The sequence below is a fragment of the Dryobates pubescens genome, chromosome 6 (assembly GCF_014839835.1).
Source record: "Dryobates pubescens isolate bDryPub1 chromosome 6, bDryPub1.pri, whole genome shotgun sequence".
In the NCBI taxonomy this organism is placed as follows: domain Eukaryota; kingdom Metazoa; phylum Chordata; class Aves; order Piciformes; family Picidae; genus Dryobates; species Dryobates pubescens.
The window spans coordinates 32,820,799-32,834,320 of NC_071617.1; the positions used below are offsets into that span (position 1 = coordinate 32,820,799).

General features: G+C 36.7%; 1 protein-coding gene across 1 annotated transcript in view; it reads right to left on the bottom strand.

Annotated features, from left to right (window-relative positions):
- LYST (lysosomal trafficking regulator) overlaps nucleotides 1-13,522 on the bottom strand; it is a 74,403-nt gene that overhangs the window by 21,818 nt on the left and 39,063 nt on the right. Inside the window, exons 20-30 of the mRNA XM_054162276.1 lie at nucleotides 12,970-13,107; nucleotides 11,759-11,957; nucleotides 10,556-10,687; nucleotides 7,726-8,362; nucleotides 7,181-7,358; nucleotides 6,191-6,360; nucleotides 4,627-4,857; nucleotides 3,663-3,829; nucleotides 3,025-3,174; nucleotides 1,453-1,644; nucleotides 767-945 (exon numbers count right to left, since the gene is read on the bottom strand). Of these exons, the coding sequence (XP_054018251.1) occupies nucleotides 767-945; nucleotides 1,453-1,644; nucleotides 3,025-3,174; nucleotides 3,663-3,829; nucleotides 4,627-4,857; nucleotides 6,191-6,360; nucleotides 7,181-7,358; nucleotides 7,726-8,362; nucleotides 10,556-10,687; nucleotides 11,759-11,957; nucleotides 12,970-13,107 (2,373 nt within the window). The remainder of the gene's footprint in view (nucleotides 1-766; nucleotides 946-1,452; nucleotides 1,645-3,024; nucleotides 3,175-3,662; nucleotides 3,830-4,626; nucleotides 4,858-6,190; nucleotides 6,361-7,180; nucleotides 7,359-7,725; nucleotides 8,363-10,555; nucleotides 10,688-11,758; nucleotides 11,958-12,969; nucleotides 13,108-13,522) is intronic.

Below are 13,522 nucleotides of genomic sequence, written 5' to 3' on the forward strand. Positions count from 1 at the left end.
AAAACCAAAAGGTTGGTTTTGTTTGCTTACTTTAATGACTAGCCCTTCTAGATCAGCTAGTATTTCTGAATGGATTACCCTAAATCATGAAAAAACAGGCACTGGACTCACAAATAAACTGCCATCTTTGAGAATTACTTCAAGTATAGCATAATGGAAAGATAACAGACCCAACAAACTGAATTTTCCAGAGCTAGAAAGAAAATTAGGTCAAGCTACTTTTTGTAAAGAATTTAAGAGCAATAAAGAGACAAGAAGCTGTATAAAATCATCCAAGTGAAACCTGATCACCTTAGAAAAGTTGACAGGCTAGTACTTGTATGCCGAAAAAGAAAGCTCTCAGCCCTTTGGCAACAATTGAAACAAGACAATGTTCCCCTTCCCAACTCCAAAATATATTACAGATACGAATTGCTCAAGCTGTCCATCACCTGGGAATGCACAGTAGTTTTTTTGAGCTGCAAACATAAACCTTGAGATTTAAGAGGCAACACAAATTTGTGGACTGCACAGGAGTCTATTTAACATTTGTCTGCTTGTTAAAGAAGGAGAATTTTGCTAAACGTTAAGGTAAAAATCAGAACATATGCATTTATTGTTTTAAAACTGCAGAATAACTGGGAAGCTAAACAGAGATTTTAATGTCACAGCTGAATTAAAATGCAGTAAGAAAGGCATCTATGGACAGAAGACTATGTATGAAAACTTCCTAATAAGGGAGCCTTATGAAATATACTTTAAATGTGGACAGTATCTAATTACTTACAATGGATACTTTGATTCCTTCCACCAACATTTTGAACATTTCTTTAAGAAAAGGATTTCCTCTGCTAAGTAGTTCTTGCTGGCTTTCCTCTTCAGGAACATCCATCTGTGATGCTCCAAGTCTGCTCTGACTTCCATGTTCAGTTATACCCAGTACATCAAGGCACTCTTCGGTAGATGCTAGAAATTTAAAAGGCACATATGAATTAGTATCATCTCAAGTAAGACAATCCTATGATCCTTCAGTTGGCATTAAATCAAATACTGCCTTTCTTACTGTACTTTCTCTTGCCCCTGTAGAACCTGAACTAACCCCCCCAAATCATCACGTCTTGCTAACAAACACAGCCATTTTATAGAAACATGCAAACTAATGCATTGTGAGAGAGCAGATGCTCCCTTTGACAGACTTAAATCTTCAGGTAATAATTCAGGCAGTTAACACATGAATGGGCTAACAGAATTAAAACAACTTGTTCAGTTCAGATAACAACTGTATCGGTATTATGTAACTGAGAATCTGGAGAGACGAATCAGAGTTAAATTCATTAAACTGGTGTCAATGGTATTATTTTCCTCTCAAACATTTCATTAAAAGCAAGAATCCATTTTTCACATAGAATTCATATTTTCATATAGCATTCCATTAGCTTCATCCAAACAAACCAACCAACCCCAAAATACTACCTAAATATATGAGCCTGTTCACCGCTAGAACAGTCAGCCTCTGTAACCGTTGCACAAACTCAGCCTCAGTGGCTTGGACAGGATTTTCTTGGCTCATTCTCCGCTGCATCATCATGTTGAATTCCTCACTTGCTAGTGAGCGCATCTTCATCAGTAGAGCATCAGACTGAGCAAGTGAAAACCTTCTGGAGCCTTTAAGTAGAAAAGTATTAACAGCATACTGCTAAAATGCACAGAAAATTAATCAGCAACTGCTTTCATCCAAAGAGTCTTCATCATTTAAGGAAACCAAGCATTTTAAATACATTCATATTGAAGGGAACATAACTAGCATCTGGGTGCTTGTCTCTTAAAACTTTTCCTATTTGAAAATAAACGTATAAAATTCTAAGAGTCATACCATGAAACAAGTTCATCTCAGCATCAGATTTATTGTAGCATTTACATATTTGTGTAGATTCTTTGAAAGCTTTATTCCTGGTTTTACCGTATGATTAGGACAAAGTATTTAAAATTAATGATATAAAAATTATTGCATATCAGAAAGTAGCTTCAGTGGCACGAATGAGGAATCAATTACAATAACAGATTACAAATAAACAATAACTTTGTTGGAACTTACAAGCATAACCCTTAAAACTTCCTTGAAATTAACTGGTGAGCCTTAATGGTACCTAGTTTTATTTTTTTTTTCCCAGAGATAACTATTGTTATTTATTGGTAGTACCTTCCAGATTCAGTAATAAAAATATTTTCACTACATTTACTAGGCTGATGGAGAGTAGCCTCAAAAGCTGACCATATCAAGAGAAACATTCCCATAGTTAGCAGGAAATAAGCAGTTTGTTTGGGTTAAAACCAACCAAAAAACCCACCAACAAAAACAACCAAGTCAAATGAAAAAACAACCAACCAAAAACCCACCAGAAAATTCACATACATATCAGACTTGAAATTCTATCTTCTACAAAGTCTTAAATGAAGCCTCATTTATATGAGAGAGAAAAAAACATAAAAATCAGTGTCTAGCCAGAAGACTCCAGGCCTATTACAGAATGATTCACCAGCTATCATATACAGAACAGTATTACTGCTAAAGCTAGAACTTCTACAAATGTTTTACAAGCACAACTACAGTGGAAACTAGGTATCTCACATTTCCAATTACGGATTTGTAGTGCCGTGTATTTAGTTCATGATGATCAGTAACTAAAACTTGTGCGACAATGTAGTCCCCACTTCATAGCCTTATTAAGGTTACAAGTGCTAATTTTATTTGGCTACTTCTTTACTATGAAGTTGGCTTTTGAAACCACTATGAATTATTTAAAAACATCTTCACTAAGCAACTCATGAATCCCAAGAAGGTAATGTCTGGCTTTAGACACTGCAGGAAGAATAAGGTGACTGAGATGTTATTTTAATACCTCACTCCTTCCTCCAACACAAAAGCCCCACAAGTTCAAATATATTTATAAAGCAAATCCACAGAAACACCAAAGCAATAGGACCCATTTGTTGTATCACTGAAATTACAGTTTAAGTACCACATACAGCAGCGCTGCTACTCACCAGCAATGCCTTTCCGCTTTTGGAACATCGCGCGATGTGGCGCAGGTGATGGGACTGAACTGGCCTGCTCCTGAGCATCTTGGCTAGCTGTAGTTTTTATTAATTCAATAGCTGCTTGAAGAACTCTTAACTGCAGAACAACTGCCATATCTACAGGGAGAGGCAGACAAAGGATATGTGACATTCTTTACAGGTCTTCAAGAATGTTTTACCAGGTATATGTAAAAAGTAAAACACAAGATGTGTCAAAAGCCACAGAACTCTCAACTCCAATGTAGTCACACAGAGCATCACCTCACTATTCCACAGATACAGATAGCACACAAGGAAGTTCTCATGAGAAAGTCACTGAATTTGAGGATTCTAAAATGAGCTAAACTGAACTGCAGAGAACATTTCCATTTAAATTTCCTTATTGATCTTTTATGGTCACTGATCCGACTGGCAGTACACAATTCTTTACCATAAGGCAGACTCCTGAGGAAAACTAATACTTTGAGAATCATTTAGAAAAAGATGATCTATCACCAAGCAACTCCCCCTTCTCCCTTGGCAGGAATGTTAATTTAACCAAAAATCAGTGTTGATGGAATTTAGTCCTCCAGTCCCGTGACCCCAAGAATAAACAGGTAACTTACTTTGCATCCTTGCATTTTTACTATTTTGAAGATGACCCAGCAGCACAATGAGGTCTTCAATAACACGAAAATATTGAGAACCTGAGGAGCTGCAGGCATGAATTGCAACTGCTACCAGCAGCTGTTGTATATCGCATGCAAGTAACTTGTAGTCATTCAAGGGAATGCTGCAAACAAAGTTGTAGTTACCAGAAACATGACAACTCTTGCAGATTGTAATCCATAACAAGACCCATTTCTATTCCCCTTTCTACTTCTGTTAACCCTACCTAATGTAGTATTTCACTTAATAGAAAAAATGTTACTGCTGAAGGCTAGAAAAACTGTAATCAAAGACATCTCTTTAGTGTTATCTTTGGCAGATTGGATGCCTGCAAATCTTTGAGACATTCTAACATTATGATTTTAATGAAGCTCTATTGGAAGAGCAGAAATATATTATCACATTTATAAGAAGAGGTCTAAAATCCTGTATTGCTAAAAACAAAGGCTCAGGGTAATCTCATTTCATAGCCATGAAGCTATACAATACTGGAGTAAAAAGAAAAACTTTCTATTTCTTCAGAATATCAACTAATGAAATAAATTGACAAACCTCCAACTCTCCTTCCTCCATTATATAACTTTTCTTAAAGTACAGAATATTTGTAACTAAATCTTTTAAGTTACTCAAAATCTCAGCTATTAAATCACAGGCAGTACAGGAAAAGACCAGCTCCTGAACCTTTATCTCACTGTTCTAGTGAGCTTTATTAGAAAAAGCATTCAGAGTGCACAATGTGAAAAGCTTTCATTTTAAACTGTCATTTCACTTACAGATACAATTAAAGCTGAAAAACCCCAAGAACAGTGTTATGTACGTGCTCTCTGAAAACTTTACAAAGTAGAGCAAATAAATACAATAACTTTTGCTAGATTGAAGGTTGTGGCTGGACCATTGTATAACAAGTGATACGATACTCACTTTGTTTCCAGTCCATTGAGAGCAGCCAGTGTATTACACAGCACATAGAGCAAACCATTATCAAGTAGTAGGTCTGCAACTTTTGAGCAGGAATTTATGACTTGCAGCAGGAGACAGAAGCAGTTATGAAGCAGAACATTATCATACAGAGAGTTCTCTATAAGACCCAGAACAGGAACGACACACCATTTTTTAAATAGTCCAACATTCTTGACATCTTCCAGATCAAATCTATTAACAGAAACATAAGTGAGTAACATTCCTAAAATAGCAACCTGGTACACGCAACTGCAATACCAGTCTATGCCAGTATTGTGGCAAAAGTGTAGATGACAATTTACTACGTTTCACTGGAGTAACAGTGCCTGTCTACTCAGGAAAGAAGGGCAAAACAAACACCTCAAATACACTTTAGGCACTTCATTTCCTTGTGGCTAGCTGAAGTTTCAGCTAAATATCAGCAGTCTACATTACAGATTTCATTTAAACAGAGTTATTTTAAGTATCAAAAAATATGATGCAATCTTTCCTGTTGTAGTACTACTAGCACAGACAATCAATAAACCAGTTAAGTTTGTCATCAGTATAACATAATATTGACTGACAACAGATTTTATATTCTACACCCATTACTGCTGCAGTTTAAGTTTGCCAATTTCTGACTTACTGCAATTGCAGAATTCAGGACAATGTTTCAGACCCTGTATTACTTATGGATTAAGATAATGGATTACTATTAAAAGATTACCAGCCTAAGCCACAATGATTATATGCAATAAGAACCCCAAGACATCATAATTTCCTTTCCATCCCCATAAATCAGTCCTGAGGAAGCAACAGTTCTTGGCTTTGGGGCTATTTAAGCACCCTGGTTTAAGTCTTGCAGTTAAATGGGAGTATTTTTGGGGGGGATGAAGATCAGGCCAACAGGAAAAGTAATTTGACTACAAATCCTGCAGAGGCAACAACTGAGAAGGAGATTTTTGCAGGTGTTTTGCACTGTTAACTGCATCTTCTCTCTGCACAACTGTTAAGTAGTCAGATTACTACAAAAATCCCCCACACATTTACTTGGACAATTGTTTGCTTAGAGATAAGCTCCCTTCCTGTCAATATGAGGTGGCTCTTTGGCTCAAGGATAAGGCGTATCTGTGGATGGGAATCTAAAGTAATGGCCAAGCCAAAGAAGCAGCTGTGGCATCAAACTTTTTCCTTAATCACCTACCAAAATCCAGCAGCAGAAGTCTACTGAAAACTTCTAAGAACATACATCAGAGTTTCATGTAGAATAAAAAAGAACCAGGAAGAGTTAAACTGATAATTTGAAGTGCAAGTGTCTCAGAAGAGCTGAGGGTTTAGAAGAACCCAGCTGACAGCACCCATCAGACAACTCACTTACAAGCACCTTCAGGCACATACAACAGTCCTGGGAAGTTTAGCACATTTAAATGTTAAAGCTACAATCAAAACAGTTTGGAAAGCACTATCTTCATGCTTGTTGAGTAGTGCACTGCCTGCAGTTGCAATATTTAGTTACAGGATGTAAAAGCAAAGCATTACTTACTCTTCATCCAAGCCTACAGAGCGTCCAAAGAGCATTTCCAGAAAGCACTCTATGACTTCCTGAGTGCCCTGGTGAAGGTACAGCTGGTTGGCTAGCAAGGAGAAACCACGATTCTTTAAGAATTTCTCCTTCTGCTCCCTCCTTGCTCTGTTGAAATATGCATCCAACAGCTAAAAATAAATGCATAATTATGATGTAAGATTAAAACCTTGAAAGTTGTTGTCATTTGAAGAGTCTGAAAATTTATTTTCAAATTTCAGATTAAAACCATCAATTGCAGTATTGAAATTGTTATCTACACTGCCCTTGTTCCAACCAACAGCTGACTTTTAATGTGAAGACTCAGGTTTTTAGTGAAGTTTGGTGTAGATGGAATCACACACATCAGAATGCATTGAAAAATACATTTGATTTTATACTTGCTAAACTCAGCACTTTGGTGTGCATGCAGGACTTTTTGGATAATTGTGCTAACAAAGCTGTATAATTTTAAGCTTTCTTCAGAGAAACAGATTCTCAAAGCTTTTCATCTACATAATGTTATCATCAAGGAACACTGTATCTGAAAACATTTTGATGCCTCAAGTTCATTCTCAGGCCAGAAATATAGGAACAGCTCCCCAGAATAACTGAAAGTCAACCATACTGGAAGTCAAAACATAGTGCATTGTGTGTTTAACACTGAATATGTGGTTACCAACTTTATTCACGGTTGTCTCTATTTACATCAGTAATGCTCTCATATACCCCTAAGGCCTCTGACTTTGATCACAGACTATGTTTATATATTGAAAGATTCTACATTTGTGTGGTGATGTTTGGTGGGTTTTTTTAATGTCTGTGGGGGTAGAAACATCTTAAAACTCAGAAGTAAACCTAGAAAACTGAAGAACGCAAAATAAAGAAATATTACCAATACTTCATGTTTCCCCACACTTTAACTATGCTACTTCACAGCTTTTTAGCCAAAACCATTTTCTATAGCCTTACTTTAATGACTCCTTGTTGTATAAGAGGAGATGGGTGGTTCACAAGAACTATAAGATAATCTGGTTGGATAAGTTTGTCCATCACATCTTCTAGCATGATATCTGGTAGGATGAGGAGAACTCCACGCAAAAGATCATATAATCCACAACAGATAAGCACAAGACAGTCTTCTGTATGTCTGAAAACAGAGGAATGTTTTACCACAGTGTCTTGTTTAAAACAGGAAACATTAAAAAAAAAAAAAAAAAAGAGTATAATTGCTAGCTAATTTGGGGGATGGGAGGAAGAGGAAATCTCACAAATATTTCTCCAATACTCTTATTACAACTCTTCATTAACACTTGTTTGTGCATGCCAGATACCAAACAAAGATGACCTGACCAGATCTACTTCCTTGAGATGTTCTGTGAGCTACCATAATTTTATGACAGCCAAAGACAACTTCAGTTTTCAGACTTCCAGTTTTTGTAGAATAGTAAATCAAGATGAAGAACTGTGAAATTAAAGCTCATACTTAGCTACTGGTATTTTATTTATACGTTTACCCGTCATCAGGGCTTTCAAATGGATTTTGAGGATTCTCATCAGCTGAAGAGAAAGCAAGGTTCTCCCAGTCTTCGGGAAGTACATTCTTGTCAGCAAAGCTTGGCCAGCGAGCAACAGCTGATGATCCTCCATGAATGGAAAATGCCAAACCCAACCCTGCAAAATTACTCTGACCCTTCTGAAATGAAGGCACTCCTTTCAGGCTGTCTGGACGACGTAGTGATGACTCAGCTGCAGCGGCACCACCACCTTCACCACATTTCAGGTCTACATCTGCTTTCTTACACTCAAATGCATTTTCTGGTAACTCTTCTTTTGCACTTTCTTCAAATGTTTCAGCAGATGTTAACTCCGAGTCACAAACTGTCTTTGCTGACTCACAACTGCTAAGAAACATCTCTTCTTGTACTCTCTTCATGGTTTCAGAACTTCCTACAAAACCAGTTCTACCCTGGAGATCAATGTAGTCAAGCTTGCCAATAATCTGCAGGTCATCAACACTTGTTCCTATTCTTTCACTTAGTCTTTTTTTATGAACTTCAGGTGAGGAAGTAGGAGATGTTGGCAAACTTTTGCATAGCCTTTTAGGTGTCTGAGAGCTTATCTTCTGCTGTACAGTAGACTTGGAAATGTCCCCTAGAGAGATAAGATTATCTTTAGCATTCCATTTACACTAGAAACATGCTTTTCCCACAATGTTGCAGTCTACATATATTTAACACAGTGATGACCCAAGCTAATTTTGTGACTAAACTGATTCAACACCTGCAATAGTTCAGATTAGACCCACCAAGTAGAGATAGTAAAATATTGTGCAGCCATATATTTCACAAGTCACAAATATGAAAGATAAAAATTGCAAAATATTTTTAATGTATATATTGGAATTTCTAGATTTATATTATGATCTAACCCTAAGCAGGAATTTGTACAGAATCATAAAGTTACTGATGGTGGAAAGCACCTCTGGAAACTGACTACCCCAACCATCTTGCTCAAAGCATGGTCAGATAGATCAGGTTGCTCTGACTTGGCGCATTTGTGTAAGAGGTCCAATCTACCAACATGTTTCAGTGCAGATTGAAATACTATTCACTAACCCTTTTCTACAAAGGCTTTACATGTACTTAAGATTTATAACAAATCATTGCATATCTTATTTAACAGGGCTTCCTTTTATGCATAGCTTTTAACCTGAGACAGTCTAACCTTCACAACACATTGCAGATGCTTTACATAAAATACATTTTTAAGAGGGTAAGTATCTGACTGGTAGAAGATGACTGTGTTCCTTCAGAAGTATTTTGAAAACTATGTGCCAGTTAGTACTAATGCAATGATAATGCATCAGGAATATGTATTTTTTTTAAATGAGATATGTATAAAACATGTACATATATACACACACCTACACATGTGCAAACATAGCCAGAACAAGCTGGCCTTCAAACAACAGAAAGAACCTGTATAGCTGCAACCACCTTACAGCCATGCTTGCCCCCACACATTAGCAAGTAGTAAACCAAACTGTAAATCCACATGCAGGTAGCAAGTTACCTAATGAGTGTGTGATTTTAAATATTTATCCCAATTTAGAAATTCAAATTCAGAACCACAATACTCATCTATTTTCACAAAAAATTATGCTAAGTATTCCTCTGCAATACATGAATCCTCTTTTATCAAGAACAGTTTTACATTCTTGATAGAAAAAAAAGTACTCAGTTTGGAAGAGTAAAGTTTCACACACAATCCATGTGGGAAAATTACTAATTCCATACACAGTTCAGTACTGTGGTATGCTCTTCATATCACTGCTATGCTAAAAAGTACTTGAACTAACAGTTTCAACTGAAGTAGTGCTTGAAGACTCAGTTTGCCTTTCCTAAGCAGAGTAGCAAGATGATGTTAATTGTAAATGGAAGTACGTTGGTGATGCACAGAACATAGCCAAGTCATACACGGTCTGAAATATACAACAGCTCAATTACAGAATCAGGGTTGGAAGGGACCACAAGGATCATCTAATTCCAACCCCCCTGCCATGGGCAGGGACACCTCACACTAGATCAGGCTGGCCAGAACCAGATCACAGTAATTGGTTTCCACCCCAATTTTGCATATATTGGTTAACTTGCTTAGATTATGCATTTTTATTTAGATTTTATTTCTTATTGTCAATATGGTTAAATAAAGGGTGAGGCATAAGTGAAGTTTTAGATTGTGTCTTGCAGGTGATATTTGTTGATTGCCTATGCAAACATGTGTAAAAAGTGTGATTAAAAATCTAATTCTGTAATGATTCAAAAATTTCACACTTGCAGCACATCAACTGAAAAAAAGTTACCAGCTTGAATTAATAACTTCACAGCACTTCAGCTTCTATAGCAGAGGAATGCAAAACTGATTAAAGCAATTATCTTTATAGTCCCCAACTTGTTTATCATGCCATATAACGACACTTCCTAGAAAACCACTCAATTTTAATTTATATAAGCAAGCCTCGCTATTTCAACCACTGCCCAGTTAGGGCATTCTCACAGATCTCTAGCAGGTCTGTTTAATAAATGCCTTTGTTCAGCTATCTGGTCCACTTCACTGCCTGAGCCATCAGTGTGGAACTTTGTCCCAATTTGAGCACGGAGGACAATTAAGATAGCACATTCAATTCCATCCTTCTTACTCTGCTCTCAAGGGGTCAAGCTCCAAGGGGCAGAGAGAGCTTTGTAAGAAACTTCTGCAGGGAAATAACACTTTACAGCTCTCTATTCAGCTGCCAAAGCACTGTGTCTGTGCCTTAAGGTCTTGGTTTTTCCAGCATCATTTTACCTCCCAATGGTAAAGCTGTAAATCCAGTTGGAGTTGTAATCACAAATGCAGAGCTGTCTACTGACTTCCCACCACTGCTGGAATTTCTCAGGTATTTAAGTGATTCAACTTTCTCTTGAAAAATTTTGCCATCTAGAAAGAAAAGATAAGAAAAAAAGTTTTATAAAAGTTTAAGTCTTCATTTTTGACATACTCAGATTCACAGAAGCAAAGTTACATTTCAAGCCGATGGCTGAAGGCTCATGAGAAACACTCAACTCACAAACACGTGAGAAAAAGCACTTATGAACAAGTTTTTAGTGATGTATCTTTAACATTTACTTCAGAACACTGAAATTATGATGTTCTGAAGCAATTATATTTAAAGACAGTCATTCCCTTCAGGCATACAGGCAGTAGTACCTTGGACTTTCTGCCATGTCAAAAACAGGTGACTGTTCTCAAATTAAATCTAATAAGGCTCAAAGTATCAAAAAGTGCATTCCTACTCTTATTTGGAATTTTACATCTCTTAGTATTGGAGGACAGATACAGGTAAGCTGTATGGCCATTGCAACTATGGCCATTGCAACTGATCTGTGAAAAAAGAAAACATTTCACACTTGGATGATGCTTTCCATATTCCTGAGTTATGCCTAAGGTTGTACAATGCTAATATTGAAGCATGATACCAGTTTCTCATTTTTTTAGAGGAAGGAGAAACAAAATTCAAAGCTCACAGCACTCACTTCGCCAAAGTGATCATCTAGTACACGTATATTAAAGACAGTTGTCCTAGAGCTGCACTCCTCAAAGCACATACATACTTTCAGTAACTTGCATGCAATGCACTGATGGTGCTTGCCAATAGCATCTTGCAGTGCAACTGATCATTTGCTAAAAGTGCTCCTCAGGTCTTTCATTTTCCCAGGAATTCAGTAACAGGAAACAAGAAAGCAAGATGGAGACAGGACAATATACACATTTCTGAAGAAACTTCATTTATAGGCAAGTTATACAAAGTCTAACTATAATGTCTCTCAACACTGTAAATTACTTCTACTTTAAGTCCCAATAGTTTGATAATTTATATTTAGTTATCACAATACAGCAAAGATTATACTAATAGAATAATAATAATTTATAAGAGCAAAAGAGGGCAAGTCAATATTAATTTGTGACTAGATTGTCATGTTTACTTCTTGTTAACTGTGATATATGTACCTATGTGCAGGGAAAAGTAGAAATTGGTAGGATTGTGACAGACATATGTATTAGTGGGTGGGTGAACTGCTAGGAGGAAATTGAAGACCAGTGTCAGCAATTCCAGGTCTGGAGGAGATCCAAGTACTTCTTCAATTATTTTCACAAATGACCTGCAAACCTCCGGAGGCAGGGATGCAAAGTGGCCTTCTTTATGCTCCTAGAAAGGAAGAGCAGTACAAGTCTAAGTTATTTGTATTTTCAATTTGACAGAAATTGTCTATTTTTACTTTTTTTCAATTGTCATGCTAGTAGAACAAATAAGAAAAAAGCTTGAGTAGTAAAGTCTGTATTGAGAGGAGCTATTGTATCTCTTCAATGTTACTCAAGTCCAGCACACTCAACATTCAAGCACAGACCAAATATTGCAGATGTTATAGTTAATTTTCTAAAAGTAAATTGGATATCGGTCTGACTTGAGATGCTGGAGTCTTTAGACGTGATTCACAATTGAAAGCTTAGTTTACTGTAGTTGTATTACATATTTGGAGAGAAATTAAAATAGCTGCTGATACAAAGAAATAAAAAAAAAAATAGAGCAATGAGAACTATCAAAAGACTTTTGGGGAAAAAAAAAATCATTAGAAGACAGAAAAGCAATGAAATGCATTTGTGTTAGAGTGAAAAACCCCACATAAAATGGAACGTAAGCGAGAAAGGGAGGATTGCAACACCTATTTTCAAAAGCATATGTACTATGAACAGGAAACTGTTTCAAAACAGTGTTCCCAAGAAGTGTATGTCAAATGTCTGACGCTGCCCTCATAGCTCTCTTGAGACAAATGACAGTTTCTTCGTTTCTTCTACTTGCACAGTATCTCTGTTTTTCAGTAATGAAGACCTGAGCTAGAAAGAGACACACCAGTTCTTTTATAAAAGGGTCACAGTTCATTCATTTCAGCTTCTAGCCACATATGGATTGTACAAGTAAACGAGGTTTTCAAATAGTACCAAGTGGCTAAAATCACTTGCTCCTTCTGTCCAGCAGGAAATAGAGTGTCCAGTAGGGAACTGTCTACAGCAACAATGCCTGCCTACGGTAAAAGCACAGAGGAAGCACAGAGGACAACAACATCTACTGCACTAGCTTTCCCTATAGCATTTAGTCTCTTCCACACCACAAACAAAACTCAGTATTTGCCAAACAATGTGCAGTTTCAAAATGAAAGTACCTGCAGAACCTGACAAGTTAACAGGAAGTGATGTACCACTTGAGCTTTCAGTAGTTGTTTAATGTTAAACATCTGTTGGGGATGGTTAGCTCTGATAAGGATTTCTAGAGCTGCTAAGAGAGTTTCCCAAACACCTTGCTGAAAAATAAAGCAAAACAGGAATACGGCTTAAAAACTATACTTCTGGGTCCACATATTGATAATAAAACCCCCCAAATTCTTTAGGAACATAACCAAGTCATGGTAGTTTTGCATCTAAGAAAAAACACTAAATGACTGCAAATGGTCAGGTCAGATCCAAAAAATATCAGACAAAAAAACCTCATGCTTACACAACATGAAGAATAGTTCTATGATGAATCTACCCCCAAAAATGTTACTTTTCATCTAAAACTAGTTTTGCTGTATTAACACTGGACAGTTATTTTCAACAGTTCAACTGCAGAGGGAAGCAAATCTTCCTCAGTCTTAAAAAGTTGTCATTAAAAAAAATTCCATTCAACTAACAAATCCTTTATGCACGCTGCATTTACAGAACTTAAGACACTATGGC